At 38.6% G+C, this 21,752-nt stretch overlaps 1 protein-coding gene across 1 annotated transcript; it reads right to left on the bottom strand.

Annotated features, from left to right (window-relative positions):
* Nucleotides 1–13,584: 13,584 nt before the first annotated feature.
* On the bottom strand, nt 13,585–20,850 carry LOC145785955 (uncharacterized). The gene is made up of 9 exons (XM_082597648.1): nt 19,748–20,850; nt 19,235–19,416; nt 18,649–18,787; nt 17,643–17,737; nt 17,265–17,386; nt 16,561–16,903; nt 15,841–15,868; nt 15,288–15,408; nt 13,585–14,979 (listed from the first exon to the last, which is right to left on the bottom strand). Exons 1-9 carry the CDS (start codon nt 20,848–20,850, stop codon nt 13,666–13,668), a joined length of 3,447 nt encoding a protein of 1,148 aa, XP_082453774.1. The 3' UTR covers nt 13,585–13,665.
* Between the last annotated feature and the right edge of the window lie 902 nt (nt 20,851–21,752).

Genomic DNA, 21,752 nt, shown 5'->3' with positions numbered 1-21,752 from the left:
ATGCTCAACAACAAAATAAGCATAAATTGTCTGTATATGACCGATGAGATTGTTTACTTTTGACCAGCGCATGGACTCCATTCTTATTTGCAATAAAATCTGGTAATTCCACATGACAACCAATACTATGATTAGGTAATTTGCTGACAAAGATTGTCACATTGGTCACTTCTTCTGTGCGCAAACGGGCTTAATTCTGACTGGAACGTCGGGATCACCAAGACAATCCCAACAAAAATCAGTGCTGCAGCTGCTAAGTCAAAAAAAATGTATCCTCCATGCCACATACAAAGCTTCCACAATGCACCGTTTCCCACGACCTAACTGGAAACGAAGCCAAACCCAAGACATCCGTCGTCGAAAGGTAATTTCAGAGGACCTAGTTGGATGAATTAACTGAATCCAGTTGGTGCTCCTGTCCCATGCGACAGCTGCACCGGGCAAGCTTAAACGTTTGAGAGAGGGCTGTGGCCTAAATGTGATTACATTCTCAGATGCTAACGGCATCGGCATCTTTGGTCGAGTATACTCTTGAGGGGGTATCTGCAAGAAATTGGTTTGGTTTGATGTAGTCTGAACCTCTGCTTGCATTCTTTGCCTGTACAAAATGTAAAAGTAAGAAAAAAATGCGGATTACACCAATATAAAACAAAAGAAAATACACATCGATAGGTCTATACAATTCAAGGTCTATACAATTCACAAACTCATAAATGCTCATACAGTTTTCTGAACAGTGGTTCAGAACCTGCAAATAAAATACAGAAATAAAAAGATACAAGATTCAAAACCATGCTGTTGTTTCATGCAATGTGGAAAGTAATGTTTGTGGGTATATGCATGCATGCCCAAATATAGGTTAGTACATGCCATGCCAACCGTTAGATACGCTCATTTTTGCATGCCACACTCTCAGTTGCAGTCATGTTAAACCGTACACAATAACAAAAAAACGTTCAGCAGACAGTCTGGAGAGAGAAAGGTTGAAATAGATTGATAGCACTGAACTGTACTGCGTTGTAATGTAGCCGACTAGAGAAGAAGACAATAAATTTGCATTAACGCAATATTTGCATTTTTTTCTGCAACAAAGTTATGTAACCTACACTCCTACAGGGTAGGCAAGAACTTTTGAAACGCAGATTGGCCAGCTTATATTGCCAGACATGGAAGAATTGCCAATGTGGCTGAGGTGCACCTCATTCCAAAGGACTTGGGATGGCTTTACTGCAAGAAGATATGACTGTCCTGCAAAGAACTACATGGATGATTAAACACATGTATTAGAACAAACAAAATAACCTAATTTTCTACGAGCACTGTAGACTGCAAAATAAACAAATGGACGAATGGTAGACTGGACAATGTCCGCCTAGACAAGTGGACGGTGATTTGTCTTAACACAACAGCTTAGCATTGTTAAAAATACACGAAAATACAGTAAAAAGTTACATGAGTACCATATTAAAATAACGTAAATGTAAACGCAAAGATTTGAAGCTGGTTACACATAATATTGGCAGCTAAACTACGTTTTCTCTTCTTTCTTGGCGCTGATGTGGAGGTTGATGGGGGGCGACCTTTCCCAAGTGGTGCCAAACCTCTACATACTCCTAAGCGCCTGCGAGCGATGCTGGCTGACAATGGATTTTTTTCTCTCCACTTGTTTTTGGTGTAGCGTCCTTGCTGAAGTGATGAAAAGCTGAAATAATGTTTGCTTCTGAGCGAGCCAATTCCATGGCATCAACAAATTTCAAAAGAGCACTGTTCAATACTTGTTCTACTGCGACAAAAGCTTGCGCTGAAGAAGAGACGGCAAGGTGTCAACGATTGCGGTGGGTCGAGAAGCATAATCTTGGGTCTCTTTGTCAGTTTTCTTTTCTTCAGTTGAAGAAAGCTGCTCCTCCATGCTGATTTCGGGCTGGTTGACTTGGGAAATAGGCCTACTTAAGCTTTCTTTGACCAGCCGTTGAAAAAAACTTTGAGGAATTGCATTTTCTTATCCTAAAGCATTGCAGGCATAGCGGTGCTTCTCCTCCGGTGAACCTTTATAGTACTTGTCTGATTTGAACTGTTCATGAACTAAAATGTTTTTTTTGGTGTTTGCACAATTTGCCACTTAAGCCCACTGGAAAAGTGCAAACACCAGACAGAAGATCAACCTTGTAGTATACAGCAGCATTACTTTCACTAGAGACCATAAATGGCATTGTCTTGTCAGACGACACAACGTGGTCTTTGCTTAGAGGAGGTTTTGTCAGTGTGATTTTTTTCTTTCTGGACGTCAGCGATACGTTCGTTCAACGTGGGTTCGAAATGCTGAAATAAGCGTTCCTTTAATTGATCATAGTCTGCCTCGGCGCTAATTAAATCTTGTACGTTAACAATGATATCTTAAGACAGACTCGATACAAGTTTGTCTGTTTTCTGACGTTGGCAATCAATTTGATATGTGGTAAATCAATTTTCTAAAATGGTAAACCACAACCTAGGTGTATCTCTCCAAAAAGTGTCGCAAAACTTTTCGCCAGGAGAGATTTTTATTCGAGTTGAGGGTTCGCGATATTCGCTTTCAGGTCAAGATTTTCTTGGGGCCAAAATATAGATCGTAAAAGGCTAAAAACTACAATTAAATTATGAGATACACAACAAGAGATCTTGCGACAATTGTCATACAGAAATAAGGAAAACAAGTACCGTACTTACCAATGTTCTGACATTTTCTTTTGTAAAACCTACTGATGTGCGAGGTCCCCAATGTGGTTATTTTTAGTTGCAAGTATAAGAATGATTTTTGTGTGGTAATTGGCTGTCTAATGATATTCTGTCTGTCTAACGGATATTCTAACTAATTTGACTATCTGACTCCATTAATTATTTCCACACAATTATTACTCGAATTATAATTTTTAGTTATCGGAAGGTGTCCATATTATATTGTAGGTTTATGACAAAAGTTGAAATTAAATATTATAGGGTAGTGAAACTACAGGACAGTGAAACATTATTACAAATTATTACATTTTAACAGTCGTCCAAATGTTACATAAAAGTACACAATCAGTTTGATGTTTTCTAAGCGGAGCTGAACTGGTCTGACTGAGTGTCCTCAAAAGGCGAATGTGAACAGTTTTATTTTCTGTTTTCTTTTTTCTATTTAAAGTAAGTTAGCTTAGATGGAAAAATACAAAATCTTTGGAAGATGACGTGTGGGTTAAAATGGTTCACTTGTTAGGAAGGAAAACTTATCTGATGCAATAATGGATCGCTACAGAGGCCCCCCCAAATTTGGGCTAAATTGGAACCAAGGGTACCAAGTTCGGTTCAAATTTAAGGAGTTAAAAACGGTAAGGAATAAAATCGTAACAGATATAGTACAAAATAGGTATGTTGAGTGTTTGTGATAATAATGTGGTGTTGTGTTTGTGGTATCGTGTCGCGACGTGATTCTGCGTTGTTCTACCGCCTTCCAAAATAGAATGTCTGAGTTTGTGCCGTATAGAAGAGTCCACCACGTAGAAAAATTTGTTGTTTTGTTTGTGAGTGCCGTTGTAAACCGTAGCAGGCATTCATTGTTTGTCTGACTCTTTACGTTGAAAAGCAGACCATGCCGATTGACTTCAAATGTAGCCTTGTCTTGCTTTTTGTTTGCTAGAGACCACCACCATCATCGTAGCTGGAGATCATTGACTTCATCATAGCATTTGATGGCATTCGGCTTTTGCATTCGTTGAGAGGCGCTAGAGAGTCGGGTGCACGTGGTTCTAAAGCACTTTTTTTGTTTCAGTCGGCAGTACGCATAACACACGTGCTTCTGTTGTTGTTCATGATGCAAGATTTCTGAAAAAGGCAAAGCAAATTTAATTACAAGTTTAGCTTTGAAATATTTAGCGACTTTATTTATAAGCCGACCTGTACAAAACGTAAAAGTAAGAAAAAAATGCGGATTACACAAATATAAAACAAAAGAAAATACACATCGATAGGTCTATACAATTCACAAACTCATATAAATGCTCATACAATTTTCTGAACAGTGGTTCAGAACCTGCAAATAAAATACAGAAATAAAGAGATACAAGATTCAAAACCATGCTGTTGTTTCATGCAATATGGAAAGTAATGTTTGTGGGTATATGCATGCATGCCCAAATATAGGTTAGTACATACCATGCCAACCGTTAGATACGCTCATTTTTGCATGCCACACTCTCAGTTGCAGTCATGTTAAACCGTACACAATAACAAAAAAAACGTTCAGCAGACACAGTCTGGAGAGAAAAAGACAAACGATTCTGATTTGATTCTCGATTCTTTAACGATTCTCGCAGAAGCGAGGTGTACCCATTTGGAACAGTATAGCCATAGGGGATGGTTGAGAAGTCGCTAATCACCCAACGATCCTCTAGAACAGGGGTTCTTAAACTTTTTGAGCCGCGCCCCCCTTTGACGTGCCATCCAAACTTGCGCCCCACCAAACTACAAAATTAGCAAACGTTAAAGTGTAATGACTACAGGAATTTATATTTAGCTTTCATCAATGTGAGGGATGTAATTGTTTTTCGGAAACCAAAAGTTTAATTCGAGGCTTTGTAGCTGATAATGCACACCTCAGATCGGCTTCACAATCAATAAGTTTGTTTCGATGTTTTGTTTTTATGTTCAAAAGTTACAGCTTCGGTAGAAAGTTAGTCTTGTTGAACCATAGGCATACGAAGCCGAGTAACGTTATCAAGTTTAACATATTAAAGATTATTATATTTACAAAAAACACAAAACTACGCAACAATTAAATATCGAACGTTTTCGACATCACAAGATGTCCTCTTCAGGAAGAATATACATACAACTTAACTACATCTAAATAAAGTACAATGGTTAACTAAATCTATAAACAGGAAAAGACAAAAGCTGCACAGTACTTCTGACTAGCTCAAACTCAACGATAGGCTCCACGAGAATCAAAGGTAACTGCATCAAAAGGTGTTAAACAGATCACATGATATGGTAGAAAGGCAAGGTGCGAAAAAACTAATTTTAAAATACAGAGAGCAAGAGCCATGTTCAAAAGTGTAGAAAAGCCACTTTCGCACAGATAAGTGGACGAAAACGGAAGAAGTGTGCGTATCGCCACGCTACCCACTCCCTTCATCCCTTGTATATGTGCAAATATTTAACCCAAAAATCAGTTAGTGGCATTGCTTCATAATCGTCTTTTGCAGTGAAGTTACACTTTATTTCCAAGAATTCCGCTAGGCTACTTTGAAATCATACTGCGAGCGGTAAGGTTACTTTTGGTCAGCACGTTACAGCAATCATAGCGTAACAATGCATCAATTGTTACGATTGGTTATATTTTATCGTTCGACATTTCATACCGACGGTTGCGGTCAATTGACATCATGGCAAGACTACAACCTACCGGCACTAGACTAAATTAAACTATTTCATTACGACCCCAAAATTTCATTACGTGACGTTTAGTCACATGCGGTTTAGTCACATAGTTTGACATCGCTCGCGCCCCCCTTGTGAACCTTTCGCGCCCCCCAGTTTAAGAACCGCTGCTCTAGAAGCTTGACAAAAGTTGTTATGTGATCGCCTAAGTAGGCGGCCAGAAGGGTTGTAATCTCCCCTTTGAGTCACGCCATTCTCCTTTCAGCATGTGTTGTTCTTCTACACAGTTCCCCTGAACAAAAAAGGATTATTAAGTTGAAACATAAATTATAAATCAAGCAACTTTTGGTTTGGGACAAAACTACTTTGAAGTGGAAAGAATATAAAAGAATACAAACCTTTAAATGCAGACACGGAAACATCAGTCATGTGGATTTCTTTTAACGCGCCAGTGTAATGGGGTAGCCCCCATTTGACATCAATTCTGTAGCTGAAAATAGATATTTTTTTTTTGCTTTTTTTTTCGGAAATTGATCACGAAATTTATTCAATCCACCTTTCAATGCTAAATGCATTTACTTTTTTCTTGAGTTGCTCATTTTTCACGCTTTTTTAAATTTATTGCAACTAAAATTTTAACTTTTTTTCTTTTTCTGAAACACCTTTTTATTGATGATAAATGCATTGAGAATTTTTTCAACATTTCTTTTTAACACATGCACCATTCATATTCTACATTCATTGAACAGAAAGACTTGTTGTAACAATATTTTTTCTTACTGATATACATAATAACTGAGTAAAATAAACACTATCATGGAAGGAACGAAAAATTTTTATCAAGAAAAAATTGAATTGCATAAAACTGCACCTCATCAGCAGAACGAGAAAACATTCATCCCTCATTAATTTTTTTTTAAATCTGAGGGGCTAAAACAAGTTTTTCAAAATAACTCTGGGGATTAATTCTTCTATTTTCTGTCCAAGTATTTCTGGCCGTTCATCGTGGTTTCCAGACGAGAACAACATCTCGAGTGAGTTTACCCCTGAGGAATTTTCGGCCGCCCTCCAGCACACAAAACCAGGTAAAGCCCCAGGCCTTGACCACCTATGCCCAGAGTTGATACTCTGTGCTGCTGCCTTCTTAAAGTCCTGGTTAAAAGACTTCCTTTCCTGCTGTTTGCGTCACCTGAGAATTCCCAGAATCTGGAGAAGAGCCCTTGTGGTTGCAGTTCCTAAGCCGAAGAAGCCCCCAAGGGATCCGAAGAGCTACCCCCCAAACTCCCTGCTCTGCATCCCTTTCAAGATCCTCGAGAGACTCATCTACGCCCGTGTCGAACCAATTAGATCCGCAGCTCCCCCGTGAGCAAGCTGGCTTCCGACACGGACGATCAACCGTAGATCAGGTCACACTTATGACCCAAAACATTGAGGACAGTTTTTCGGCTAAGAAGAAGGCTGGCGCCGTGTTTGTTGATCTCACAGCTGCCTATGATACCATATGGCATAGCGGCCTTACCTGCAAGTTACTCCGTCTGCTTTCTGACAGACGCATGCTCCATATGATGATGGAACTTGTGCAAAACCCCAGTTTTACCCTCGGAACCAATAGCGGTCGTCAAAGCAGACTACGCCGACTTAAAAAGGGCGTCCCACAGGGCTCAGTCTTGGCTCCTCTCCTGTTCAACTTATACATCTATGACTTGCCCCCACCATCTCCAGGAAATATGCTTACGCAGACGACCTGGCACTCCTGCACTCAGCGGGAAAAATTGGCTGTCAGTGGGGAGGAACCTCAGCCAAGACATGCAAACACTATCAGCATACCTCCAGAAATGGAAGCTACAGCTCAGCAAGGAAAAGACAGTGTCGGCGGCCTTTCACCTTAACAACCGGGAGGCACAGCGTGAGATAAACATCAACATTGATGGGGAGCGCCTGCCCTACTGTGCCGAACCTACTTATTTCGGGATAACTCTGGACAGGTCACTCACGTACCGCCGACACTTGGAGTCACTGCGCAAAAAACTATCTACACGCGTTGCACTTTTGAGGCGATTGGCGGGTTCCGGCTGGGGAGCTGATGCCAAAACTCTTCGTATAGCTACCTTAGCCCTTGTTCATTCCACCTCTGAGTACTGCGCACCAGTCTGGTGCCGTAGTTCTCACACCAACCACGTTGATACCGCCATCAACGATGCACTGCATACTGTGACTGGATGCCTGCGTCCCACTCCGACGGACTACCTACCCATCCTAGCAGGCATCCAATCCGCTGAGCTACGTCGTAAAGGAGCCACGATTTCTCTCGCTTGCCGCGCTCTGGACCCCGACCATTCCCTCCATGCAACTTTCAAGCAACCACCACCTTCAAAGCAGCGGCTGAAATCAAGACGCCCCTTTGTGCCTGCCACACAACAACTACTTAAGAACACAGAAGAACTTGGTTCAAGTGTGGAACACTGGACGAACCACATTTGGAACACGGAGTGGCAAAACCACACCTCCACGCTCCGTGACTTTATACCCGACGCCGATCCTCGTCTACCAGGGATGTCCCTCGCAAGGCTTGCGTGGATCAAGCTCAACCGCCTGCGAACTGGCGTCGGCCGTATTTGTTCGGACATACACAAGTGGGGCCTGGCTCCTTCACCAGAATGCGAGTGTGGTGCCACTGAACAGACCACAGACCATGTCATCTTCCACTGCCTAACCCACCGGCTTCCACACGGTGCGCATGGTCTGAGGGTCCTGGACGACGAGACTGTTGATTGGCTGATGATTTCCTGCCCTCCAATCTAGCCTGGAAAGATCTGCTCATACGCCGATGATGAGTAGTTTTTTTGGTAGTTACATTCATGATAGGCCTATCACTAATCAACCTGTATAAAATACTGGTTATTGCCTATCTACTATACTAACCTGTACGAAAAACATCTGAAAAAAAATCACAAAATTATGACGTTATTCATGATGCAATGCTGACGTCATATTTGAAGAGGGAATTATTTTAGCATTGGTGACTTATTGTAACCGCAAAAGTAACACCAACAACACACAAGCGACTACAATACGAAAAAAAGTAAAAAATTAATATTATGACGTCATAATGACGTCATTAATAACATAATTTTGGGTGATTTTTATCTCGTGTATTTTGTACTGGCAGTCAGTCCAAATATAAAAAAATAACGTATCTAATTGCATAGAAATGCCGTGAAAAGAGCTCAAAATTGATTTGGGGGGAATCCCCGATTCGGGGGTGATCACGTGGCCCAAAAAGTTGCGGCACCCACTAAAATTGAAGTTAGATTCATCAACTACAAAAAAATGCAAAAAACCAACGTGTAACACGTTTAGCCTAAAGATGCTCATTTTTGCCCCTAAGGGCCTGCACTAAAACTTACGCATGATAGCTAGCCTATGATATAAGCTTTAATGCCCACTTTCTTGAATACCGTAGGCCAGGGGTCACCAAACTACGGCCCGCGGGCTAGAACCGGCCCGCGAACAGATTTCATCCGGCCCGCCACGTGCTGCAGAAATAACAGCTGCACTACAACTGTTAAGGAAAAAAGTTACCGTACCTAACTTTTTGTAAAGGACTGACGTTGCTGTTTATCATTATTCATTAGGCCACCACAAATGGGGACAGCCTAGGCCAAATTTGGAAAGATGTAATGTTTTTTCAAGAGCACGATGCCCTGTAGCAGTGGTTCTCAAACTTTTCAGTTTGCGGACCGGTAAAATTTCAAAACAAATTTTGCGGGCCGGTGGATTTACAAAATGTAATTACGACAAAAATGTGCAATTCAAAAGAAGTATGAAAAATTCAATTTAATGAGAAGTATGTTGCTGTCTGTTTGATATCATACGTGTTAAACGCGGTTCTAATGAAATTTCTGCAAGGCGAAGTAGAGCATGAACTTCCACACGATTTCTTTGTTTGGTCTTGATGAGAGATAACGATGAAAAGCTTTTCTCAGATAGGTAAGTTTACAAAAAAATCAGCAGTAATAATTCATTGCTTTGTCACTGAGCTCAGGATATTCGTTTTTAAACGAAATCCAAAATTGTGACAATGACAAGTCTTTATGCTTGGCCAATAATGTGGTATCGCAGGAAAGTTCAATCAGCGATTCTTTCTCAATGAGATATAAAATTGTAATATATTTGGCGGACCGGCAGGAAAGTTGACGCGGACCGGCGATTGAGAACCACTGCAGTGTAGTGTATCACAACAGGGAATAACTTTTCCAGCAATCTTTCGATTTTCATCACAACTTTGCTATTCCACTGCTGACTTTGTTATTTATTGTGCTCAATTCAAGTCAATGGAGATTCTAAATAGTTGTATATCGTTTTCCGGCCCGCAGCTGTTAATCTCGCAGCAATCCTGCCCTCAGAGAAAAAAGTTTGGTGACCCCTGCAGCGTAGGCTACCAATCCAATTACATTACACTGCAATGTAAATTACACTGCAAACATTACACTGCAAACATTACACCGCAAACATTACACTGCAAACATTACACCAATCCATTACACTGCAATGTAAATCGCCAAATAAGTATTCATCTCAATTTTGGGCTAAATCAAATCCACGTCGGATAAGTCAAAAAAACTAGTAGGTCTATACATAACTAAACGATAAAGTCTGGCAATGCAATTGGCAAAGAAATTTTAATGGACTAATGTGGCGTGGCGTAGCCTACATTGCCAGCACATAATCAAGCCATTTTACATTTCTTCAACGTCCAAGCATTCTGAATCAACGCAAAAATGCCAAGATCCACAAGCTAGTTGATTAAACACTAAAAGCAATGCGTCAACCTAATATCTCATTGCCCGTTCTGCTCAATGCTGAGTGGAGCGGACCGCTGAAGCTCTGACCTCCGACACGGCAATAAAAATAATTACACGCATCTATGATCATCAACGTGCACAGAGTTTCCAAATCGTTTCACAAAGTATGTTTCGGAAAGGGCATTTTTGGGTAAGCAAACTAAGTCAAAACGCCACAGTGTAAATGCCTGGCTCGTAGTTCAGGGTTGCCAAATCAAACATTCAAAAAAATCATAACAGCAGAAATATTTTTTCCAAATTCTATCAATAAAATATCACAAAACCTTTTCAAAGTCAAATGAGTGGGGGATGATCACCCCCCTTGGATAGAGTCCATGCTACACATTATCTTTCCTCCGCTCTCATCATCATGATCATATGTATATACCTACTGTGGCGTCATATGAAGTCCTGTACAAAGCAACTCGTTTTTTGATCAATTAGCTGCTTTTTCAGTCTAAGGCATAAATATCGATTGGTTGCTACATTGATCCCAGGTTGGTCAAAGATTTTCTTGCTTAATAAAAGAGATCATATTTTGTTACTTGTAATTTTATACTGCACTGTACGTAACATAGTGAAAATTAACTCAGCCCAGGTTTATGCATTTTGTGAATGTTATTTCTTGGAGACAAGTTACTCTTTCCAAATTGATGCTTTGTGTTATATTTCATTGCTAGACTTGCATGTGTAGAGCGATTGGGTGTATATTTCTTAATGTTACTATAAGCTTATGCAGCAGAATTTGCTTAATTTGTCACCTCAAGGGGATTACAAAACAGTGACGAATATGGCAAACTGACGAATTCAACAAGTTCTGCTGTATTTGTGAACTGTTTGTCGTTTGAAATACCTCCATCGCATGAAGTGTGCTTATAATAGCCTACTTTCCCGAGTTATTACATCTGGCCATAGGTGCTCTGACATAGGTGACACAACATAAACCAGTTCAAGCTTTGTCGTAGAGTTGCAGACTGACGTAAGCATTGGCATTGAACGTCTTTTATATGTGTAATATACACACAAAAGAATTTAGTGTCAACCATGGGTGCTTGTGAATCAGGAATATGTTTTACAAATGGCCATTGAAAAGATTACCAACTGAAAGTCGCCGTGAGAAGTATCGTTCATATTAATTAGTCGAAAACTTTACATCATCTTTTTCAACAAACAAGTTTTGCTTAACCAACTTGATCTATCCATAGACAGTAAAATCCGTCGTTTTTATATTGATTGGTCGTGTGCAGACGTTGAATCAATGTAAAAATGACGGATTGTGCTGTCTGGGATCGTTGCATTGTCGCTTGCTTTTTGTGAAAACAAGTATTTTCTGTAAATCTTAATTACTATGCAGTTAATAAAACTTTGGGAGCTACGTTAAAAGTTGAGTCTGGGTTACTAAAGTTACTTAAAATTGATTATGTTGGGTTAAGCCAGACTAGTGGAGTTGAACAATATATCCAACTCCGCATTTTCTGAAAATGTTGCTATCCTCCTGAGTCCAGTTACACAGCACAATCTTCCACAGGTCTATGGTGTAAGACCAATAGCATTCATTTCAAAGACAACAACCCGGAATCAGCAAAATCCATCATTTTTATTTCGATACAACATCTGCAGACGTTGAATTAATGTAAAAAAGAATTATCCAGAATCCAGATATCATTTAATTGAATATCTGATGTTACCATTTTTACGTTTTTAGACCTCTTAAAGTTCACTAGGATTTAAGATAGACTTTAATATCATAAAAATATTTAACTATCAATAACTTACTACAAAAAAAGTGCTAAACGCCAAGCAGAATAAATTACATCAAATGCAGTTACTTTTGTCTATGAAACCCTCCACATGTTGTTTCACCTTATTTGGGATCATCAGAAGGTTCTGTTTGAATAGAATAGAGTTCTGTTTGATTGGTTCTCTTCGAATAGACAGAACTCTATTTGAATAAGAACCTTCTGATGATCCCTAATAATGGTGAAACAACCTTAAAATGTTTTTTGAGACTAGAAACTGCATTTGATGTAATAATAATATTGTGTATTTTTGTAGGACTGTAGTGTAGGGGTTCCCAACCTTTTTTACACCGTGGCCACTTTGAAAATTTTGAAAAATCATGGCCCCCCTATTTTTTCATCCTTTTGAAAAAATTAAGAAACGTCATTTTAATTAAAAAACTTGTTTATACAGTAACCGGTAGTTAGAATGATAAAATGTTATAAATACAACACACTATCATAATTATTAAATTTTAATTTATTTCTTTTGTTATAGCTTATAGTGTTGGAGTGGACTTAGAGATGATAAATTTAAAAAATTATTTTTTTTCAAATTTTTACATGGCCCTCTTGAAAAAGGCTCATGGCCCCCAGGTTGAGAACCCCTGTAGTGTAGATCCATCCGAAAACTTTGTGTGGATATTAGAATGTTGAGGTTACCGTGGGGTAGATAGCCTACTTTGCTCATTTTTTCAATTGGTTTATTGTTTGTCAATATTCTTTATCTTGTAACCATCACAGCTAATTTTTTATTGAAAATTTTGACCATTTGCATTTAAAAAGTTAAACAAAAAAGTAGATCTATAACTTGAATTACAATCAAATTACTACATATTTTGGATATAGGCCTATCAGCAAGTTTATCTTGTCCCGGTTTGTATTTGGCGCTGGTTCGACTCTCGGGGTGTGCGCTTGAGCAACGCCTTCTCAGGACTGCTCTCCATTCAGCGGCACCTAGTGAATGGAATAATTCCCCGGCAACAACAATCGGAAAACCTCACTCTGTAACCGACCCTGCGGCTTCATGGGTGCCTTTTATAGATAGGCTAAACATGATTACTTGTTAAGTTGACGACCTTCTAAGTGAAGCTGATAGACTATTCATTGATAGCTAGGCCTAACTGCACACGTAACGCAAACTCGGAGTACAGTAAGGGGCTGTCCTTAAAAGACATCCGCAGGTAGGGGGTTTGCACAGTGCGGACAAAGGTGTGGGGGCATTATTTTATAACTTTATGAGGACGTTTTTTCTGGACAGCCCCTAACTCAAAAATCATTGCGAGAAGTGAACACACAATGCGAAACTACAAGGTTTTTCTGTTGAGTAAAAATAGAGACGGTACGGTAGGCTAAGTGACAGGTTACGAAGGTTGTATAATAGACAACCTTTTTGAACGTTTCAAGAGCTTAAATATGACCAGAAAGTTTCAGGTAGTTTCAATAAACATTTAATATCTTCCAACACAACGACTCGCAGTGTCTTCTAACAAAACACGTATGGGCTCTTAAAAATCTTTAATGAAGGAAATTTGTTAAAACAAGAGTTTTAAACAATTGGCGCAATGTTTATTGCCTTTTTACAAAGCCAGCCTCCTGTTCGGCTCCTTTAGGTGTTGAAGAATTTTTTCGGTGTATCGATTCTGTTATAAATCAGTTTCTTCACAGTCCCATTCCATGAAATGACTTGCTTCGTCATCACTGTAAGGAAGAACGTATTCTATTGCTTGTTCATAGCTCTGTGGGTAATGAGCCAGTGGTTTCGCAACATCGGGCGTAGAATTTAATTTGGCGGTAAATCGAGCCACCTCATTGTCGCTTGAAGAAATGTCAGCATCGAACTCATTCATTAACGTGTCTTCACTAGATAGACTTGTTGAATCCGGCTTTCCTTTTAAAGTACTTTGTGACGTTGCATCGCTTTCTGGAGAGTGACCGTGATCGCTACCATGACAATTAGTTGTAGATTTCCAACTAGAAGGCATTGCCTCTTTCCAATCATCAAATCCATTCATTGGGTTTGCAGTCATCGACGCAAGAAGATCACTTGAAGAGTATTTGGTGCTTACTTTTTTCATTTCTGTTAACATGGTGTTTTTTATCTCGTCCGTCTGCGATTCTTCTACTAAAGACTTCAGAAAGAAATCTGATGCAGTTGGCATTAAACTTGGGTTCGGAGAAAGTGTGTCTTGCTCTTCAGAAAAATCCGCATCACTTTCTGACTCGTAGGTATTTTCTAACGAAAGAGATATCCTACATGGTTGAAGATTGTCTGCACTTTGCGGGGCATGTGTAATTTCAGAAGCTTTTTTGTTGCACTGTGGTTTGTTCAGCGGATTTAGGTTTGGTAGAGTTCCTTGCGTTCCTTGCAGTGCTTTCAAAGCGTGCTTTGAGTATCCCTTTACTGGAGTGCTGGATAAAAAGGTATCATGTTTTAATAAGGCTACATCTGCTACTTTTTGTTGAGACCATTTTGGTACAACAGTTTGAGTTGATTCAGTAACACTTGAAGCGGTGGAGGATATTGGCCTGATGCTAGCCGCGGAATAAGTCACTTTTGTGTTATTTTTAAAGGTGTTCATTTTGTGCATTGTTGGTGAAGATAATTGTTTGCTTTGGTGCTCCGTTTTTCTGATAGGAAAACTTTCGATGCAAGTCTCTCCCGTTGTCCAAATATTTTCGTAAGTGGAATCACTTTTTGTTTCAACGTGAAGTGGCGTGAGGGTTTTCCTCGGTGGTTTTGCTGGAGCTTGTTTTATAGAGATCTTTTTGTGCTTTCCTTTTTCTAGTTGGTGATTAATCAGTCTCTTGAATTGTTTCAAAGACGTTGCTGAATGTTGTTTAAACGTTCCACACGCGTCGTTTGAGGCATATTTTTGACACTTTTGAGGACAACTGTTTTTAACCAACAAAACAGCCGAAGATTGTGAGTCAGTGACTGTTGAACTGTCAGTTGTGAGCTGTAAAAACAATCACGAAAGTTAATATTGTATTGAATGTTTTTTATAGTGCAACCTTGTAAGTGAAGGCAGTTAAAAGCTTAGTTCAATGATTTGAGAAAATCATATTTCGTTGATCGTTAGCTTGTGTTTCCTGCATCCAATTTTGTCGTATCTGGTGGTTGAAGATTAAGTATGCGGAAGAAAGTCAAGGTAGCTCATTGTCATCTTTACCTACACGGCATTAAGTGTCCAGCTAAGACACAACCACCTGTTTTCTATGTTAGTCAAACTGAGGTCCATTAGCCGAGTATTGATATATAGGCTACCTCTGATGTTGAAATTGATCTTGGTATTGCTGAGTTGGTCGCAATGTCGCTCAGTTTCTCTAATCGTTGGATTCTGTGTCGCATTCTGTTCAGTAATCTATCAGTTCGTGCACTCCTGCTACTGAAAATTTTGACAAAAAATTATAAAAGAGAGAGTAAAGTAAGTTTACTTGACAATCAGATTATATGATCGTACAGTACACAACAAGCTTACATTACAATAAACATAGAGGAACGCATAACTTTAAGTACGCTTGAATGATTGAGTAGTGTTGAATGATTAATTTAATCTGATTAGCCAGGGTCTAGTCAGCTGCACTCAACTGGTCTGATAAAAAAAAGAAAAATTGGCAAATGACAACAGAATGAAGTTTTAGGACCCCACAACCTAACTTGAAATTAGAGTTGATAGTGTAGTTATGGCGCTGTGTAGGCGCAAGAAATTTCTTTTTGCTTTACGAATTCATCCATAAAAACGTCAAATATTCTCAGTTTGCGTAAGCTATTGCCATACATGTCAGAGCAATATTCAGAGGATTTCAGGAGAACTTACCGAAGAATTCGTTTTCCACTGTAAGAATCTGTAAAGTAGGATAATGTTGAAGATAAAAAAGTTTCGACTATTTGAGAGTGAACTTGCCAAAGTAAAAGCAGACATTTTGACACTTTTTTGTGTTCTTCTGACAATGAATCCGAAGCGATTGATCGGTTTATATTTAAGAACTAGACCTGGTTACTCTCTACAGGTCTACATGATAGTCCGGGAAGCGCCTATTTTAGTTTTAAACTAAACCCTTTGATGTGATTTCAATATATTTTCGTCTGAACTTAATTTGATAATATAATATGGACAAAAAAATCTGTAGGCCTAAAGCCACACAGTTGCACATATAATTGTTTTTCTTTTGGTGTTTTATTATCACTATAGGAAACAAGTAGGTCGGGTTTTAACCTTCAACTAGATTGTATTTAGAAAAAAGCAAAAGTGTTGACATTGCAAGTTATATCTCCAATTCTATTTCAAGATTTGCAAATACTTTAATTGCCAGCAAAAATATGCTTATATGCATAAATTGAAGGAAACGTTTTGCTTTTTAAGTATCTATTAGCAAACCTTGGTCTTAACGCAGAATAAAAATTTTTCCCTGATGGTACAAACAAATAAGACGTGTTAATACCGCCTTTTTTCTGATATAACAAGTCATTATTTAAAATTAATTAAAAGTAGTTTTGCAAATGAATGACGAAGGTAGTTTCTGCGCCATCTCTATACCTTCTGCAACTTTGTATTTGTCGTACAGCTTCATGGGTGTTACATGAAAGGAGGAGAGATCAGAGTCACTCCTACAACGCCTCGGATGAGAGGAAGGAGTCGATTTAGCAGAATTTGTTCTGGGTCGCTCTTTTTTGGAAGGTGACGCTGTGAAAAGTTCTGAGCTGGTTTCTTTGTTTAAACATTTTTCAATTTCTGCAAAGGGATTGGTAGAAGTTGTACGAGTCGGCGACAATTGGTTTGGAACTCCACTGACGATGGCATGACGTAAGCATTGCGCCATATGACGCACTGGAGATGACTCAGCAAGATATGGATGCTTCTGTATGATGACATCGGGCATCTACAAAAGAAATAACAAATAAATTTAAATTTTGTAAATCCATAACATGCCTTTATATCTACTGTAATCGCTTATTTTGTTGCTGCTGAGCTAAAATTGTACTTGCGCACTTGCCAATCGGCTACGTTTGTTAGCTTTTGTATCAACATGTTTTAAACATGTTTTATTTCATTACGAATAAACGTTGAACGAATGCAATAAAGACTAATTTTGTTGTTTTGTTGGCTGGGGTGTAGATTACAGACGACCCGCCGTTGATTGCCAGATTTTTTTTTTTCGAAACATGATTACAAACAAAAAGTTTTCTAGCTCCTGAATTACCTATATTTATTTAGCAATGATATTAAAATATTTTTTCTACCTCAGAACTCACGCTTCCAGTTAGTACAAAAGACCTTCCAAATAACATCTCATCGCACGAAACTGACCGTTCATGGGAAACCGACTTGTTTTGATTTTTTGAGGAAACATCTGTTGTTTTTCCTTGAAACATCAAACTATTATCAGGATAATCGTTCCTTCCATGAACTAAGCTGAAACTTCAGGTCACCTCATGTGTTACTTTAGTTTGGTATTTTTCTGTTTTGTGTGCAATTTTATCAGACTTGCTAAAGCCAGTATGCCAACCATTTTAAAACTTTTAAAGTATTTCGATATGAATGCATCTAATTTTTACCATTTTACATCATATTTCAACTTTCAAGACAATCTTTCTTACGCTATGTGTTAGATTACACACTTTGATCGTTTTCTTGTGCCTTGGTTGCTTTTTGTTTGTCTAGTTTCCTGAATAAATCTTCAAGTTTTTTCTTTGCACTTGTTGGAGATCCTTTACTGAAATAATAAGCAATCGTAATAGAGAGCCACTGGTGTCAGAAAAAAAAAATGTTGCAGGCTCCTAAGTTTTTCATCGATCCTCATATTATGCATCATCCATATTTCTATATGATAGTAGTTAGGCTACAGTTAATGAGTTTTAATGGATTTTGAAATTTTGCTTAAATACTTACGCCAGTTCCACAGCTGACCACAATGCAATCATAAAATGACAGTACCTTGCCAACAACAGGTTACTAAATTATGTACCGGTAGTAATTAGGCTAGGTCTCAGCATTGATTTGCTGTTGCAAAATAGCATATAGGCTAACAGTAGAAAATGCAAATAAAAACTTAGTTGCGGCAAACGGCATTGTCCCCAAAATTGCCGTCACACAGTAACAGACAATAACTACTCAACAGCCAATTAATATCTTTATTTCACGTTAGGTAAATGCAGTGGCGTAGCCAAGGGGGGGGGGGGGGGGTTTGGGGGTTACAACCCCCCCTTTGGCACGTGTGTGACGTCACAATATTGAGAATGATGCTTTCAGTCTACAAAAGGTTTGCCTAATTTTAAACAAATTTGCATTAAAAGAGCGAGTTTTGCCAATACCAAACATCTCAGCCAGGAATTAGAAACAAGAAAACACAGAGACTTAGCTTTATTTCCGAAAAATGCCGAAGAAAACATGATTTTATCCTTTTGCTATGCCACTGGACAGTACCATTTTTCAGGAATATTCATACCCACATTTTTGTTGAAAATGCTCTTAGAATGCACCAAATTCAATGTAATTTTTCAAAATTTTCTGGGGGAGGCCCCCCAAACCCTCCGCCGCTGGTTGTCGTCTTAGGCGAAAACCTCCCCCCTTCAAAATTCCTGGCTACGCTACTGGGTAAATGTATAGATTGGCAACTTGACTGACTTGGTCTCCTCGTGGTTCGCATCAGCATGGATTGAAACTTCTACCGTATGCTGGCGCTGCTGAGCATCGTTTCCACGTGACTTTGTTTCGCATGAATTGACAGCAGTGGAGCATTGAGTTGAGCAAGGAAGAGCGACATCTAAACGAGGCGTGTTGGTGTTTTAGTTACTAAAACTCGCAAAATTACATTTGTTTCGGTTGGAATAAAGATTAAGCGTATATAACTTTATTAGGTTGAAATTTTTAGTCAACAACATCGCAAATAGATAGCAATTATTCTGCAGCACCTTGAAATATCAAAAGAAAAAGCTAATTCAAAAATCAAAAACGGATTTACACAAAAATTTTCATCCATGTTGGAAATACAAGCAAGAGTCGTTTTGTATGACATTTACCATTTTCGATATCTAGCTTGCAATCACCCTTTCACGCAGTAAGCCCAACCGGTACATTTGTGAAGGATGTTCGGCGAGACCTGGTGGTAAGATCGGCTGGCGGGTGTAAGCAGGATGCATGCTTTTCAAGTAACGATAATTCTGAAAAGCTTATCTTAGCAGAAAAATGGCAAAACTATTAAATACTTTACTTGATTTTTCTTGACCAGCTTGTGATCCCGCACCTATAAAGGAAGATTCAATAAATTTCATCTTGGGCTGAAGAGATCTTGCATCAAACGTTTGTGATTTGGTTAGAAGTGGCCGCTGGGTGGCGTATTGGTACGAGCAAGCGTCCCATTGCGGGACTCCATTCTTTACAGGAATTTCTTCCCTGCAACAAAAAATAAAGCTTGAAAATAATTTTTTACATCTATATAGTCCTAATTGAAGTACTTGTTCTAATTGTTCTAATTATAATGTCTTGTTCTAATTATAATGTCAAACTTTTTTAGTTATATGATTTATACGTAATATACTGTGCGATATTTCTCAGTAGCAGGTGTTTCAGTGCTTGCAACGAGTATAGTCTATCATTAGTTTTTTACGTGATGCAACAAAATTTGTACATTTTGTACTTAAGAATTCTTTTAAGATTACGAACAGTCTACATTCTACAAGTGCAAAAACGTAATTCATGGAAAATGTTATAGCTATCACGTTACTTGGTATGGATATGAACTAGAAATTTTCTTTGCTCAACTTTTCTTTTGGGATACTTTTCATAAACATTGAATCCCTTTATCGTTTCACAAGAATTCGCTTCAACTTTATGCTGCAATTCTGCTAAAAAGTCTGTTTTGGATAAATCTTTTTTCACTAGCCCTTGATCGGGACATTTTGTACTGATTTCTTTGTTTTTTTTCTTGAAAGGATTTTTAAATATTGACAGCGATTTTGAACGGCGAACTTTGGAGTGGCACTTTTCAGTTTCTTGTTGAGATAAAGCTTCTTGGCGTTGCTCGTTGCTTTTAACAAGTTCTGAAGTCTTGGTTGTGGATATCTTTGCTTGATTTTGTTCTGTTTCATGATCGGCATTCTCAGTACTTTCTACGTTAGTTGGAAACTTTAAATCTTTGCGAAGTGATGATTTGATTTTGTCATCCGGTTTTTGCGCATCCAAATCTTGCTTACAAATTTTATTTTTTGATGAAGCATCAAGAGGTTTCAACGGATTAGTTGTTAATACTTTAGAAGACGAAACATTTTGATCGTTATCACTTGTGGAAGATTTTTCGGTTTTAACATTGCTCTTGACCGTGGGGTTCGCTGAAGTGTTGGCATAGTCTGCAGATTGACATTTTGTTGGAGAAGTTGTAGACAACTTTGGACATGCTGAGAGTGCAAAGTCTCTGTGAGAACGTTGGGAAAAACTTGTTTCGTCAAATATCTCAACACTGCTATCAACAAGCACACTTTTACACTTTCTAGCTCGATTTAATTTTGCTGCAGTTTTACCATCCCGACGACTAACTAGGTTAGCATCGGAACTGTGTCTTTTCAATTGGTTTGCAACTCCAGTGTTTTTTTTTTCTTTCTTCTGTAATCCAAAGAGTGTTGACCACCAGTGAACTTTTCGCCTCTCCTTTTTCGAATCGGCACGCTTTAAAACTTTGCTTGAACACTGAATCTCTTGTTTGTTTTTTGTGTTGAGTTGTTCAGCTCCAGTTATTGAATCTCGGTTATGGTTGGCGTTTATCAAGCTAGTTGGATTGTCTTCGATTTCCTCGCTTTTTGGAACTCCTGTGAGAAACCCGTAATCATCCATGCTTGTAAATTAACTCAGATAAAGTGCATGACATCGGTTTATTAACAAGTTGAAAACACCAAGCTGCAGAAAAATAAGAAGTGTTCAGAATTACGTCATAATCAGCACACACAACAAACCTATTGGAGTGCTTCTGAACGACGGAACACGAATTTACGTCGAGAAGTGTCCTTAGGGCTTAGGCTACCGTGGACAAAGAATTCTCTACAACTTCTAGGTAATTTTGCATCTTTCTAGGAAGAATTTTGCATTCACACATACACACTTGTATTCAATGACCTCTCGGCCTCTCAGTTAGATGTATCGCATACTTGATGGTAATTACTTCAGTAGCTTATTAGTATGCATTTTCTACAAGCAGTAACGAATTCTGGGGAAAGGGGGCACTTGATCACGTATCCCTCAAAAACAAGAAAAAGTATATTATGTAAAACTTTTTGTGTTGATGCAAAATTTTCCTGCTCGCTTTGCTTGGTAATTCATATTGTAAAACCATATCCAAAGCATTTTTCACTCAACTAAATTATGTTAAAAATTAACCTATTCCGGTGATAACAAAGGCATAACTTAGGTTTGTTTATAATGAGACAGTGGTTATCAAACCATAGGCTGTTAAGGGATTGAATTTAGGCCAGGGATACTTTGGTTGCAAGGACGTTGTAGAATAGCTGAGAGCAAGGCTAGATGAGAAGTGGACCTTCAAAAAAAAATAACGGAGGTTCGGGAGCAGCGAAAGAGGTTTAAGAAACACTGTTATAATTGAAGATGAGAGGCAAGTCGGACGGGTTTTTGAAATTTCTTTGATGAAAATGACAAAAATGGCAGAACAACTTTATGGCCATTATTTGTATAGATGTGATACATTATATAAATGGCATGCAGAATAATTGCGGCTTTGCTAC

Source organism: Aplidium turbinatum, chromosome 16 (assembly GCF_918807975.1).
Source record: "Aplidium turbinatum chromosome 16, kaAplTurb1.1, whole genome shotgun sequence".
NCBI classification, from domain to species: domain Eukaryota; kingdom Metazoa; phylum Chordata; class Ascidiacea; order Aplousobranchia; family Polyclinidae; genus Aplidium; species Aplidium turbinatum.
The sequence above is the reverse complement of the archived record's forward strand: the minus strand, read 5'-3'. Positions and strand labels throughout refer to the sequence as shown.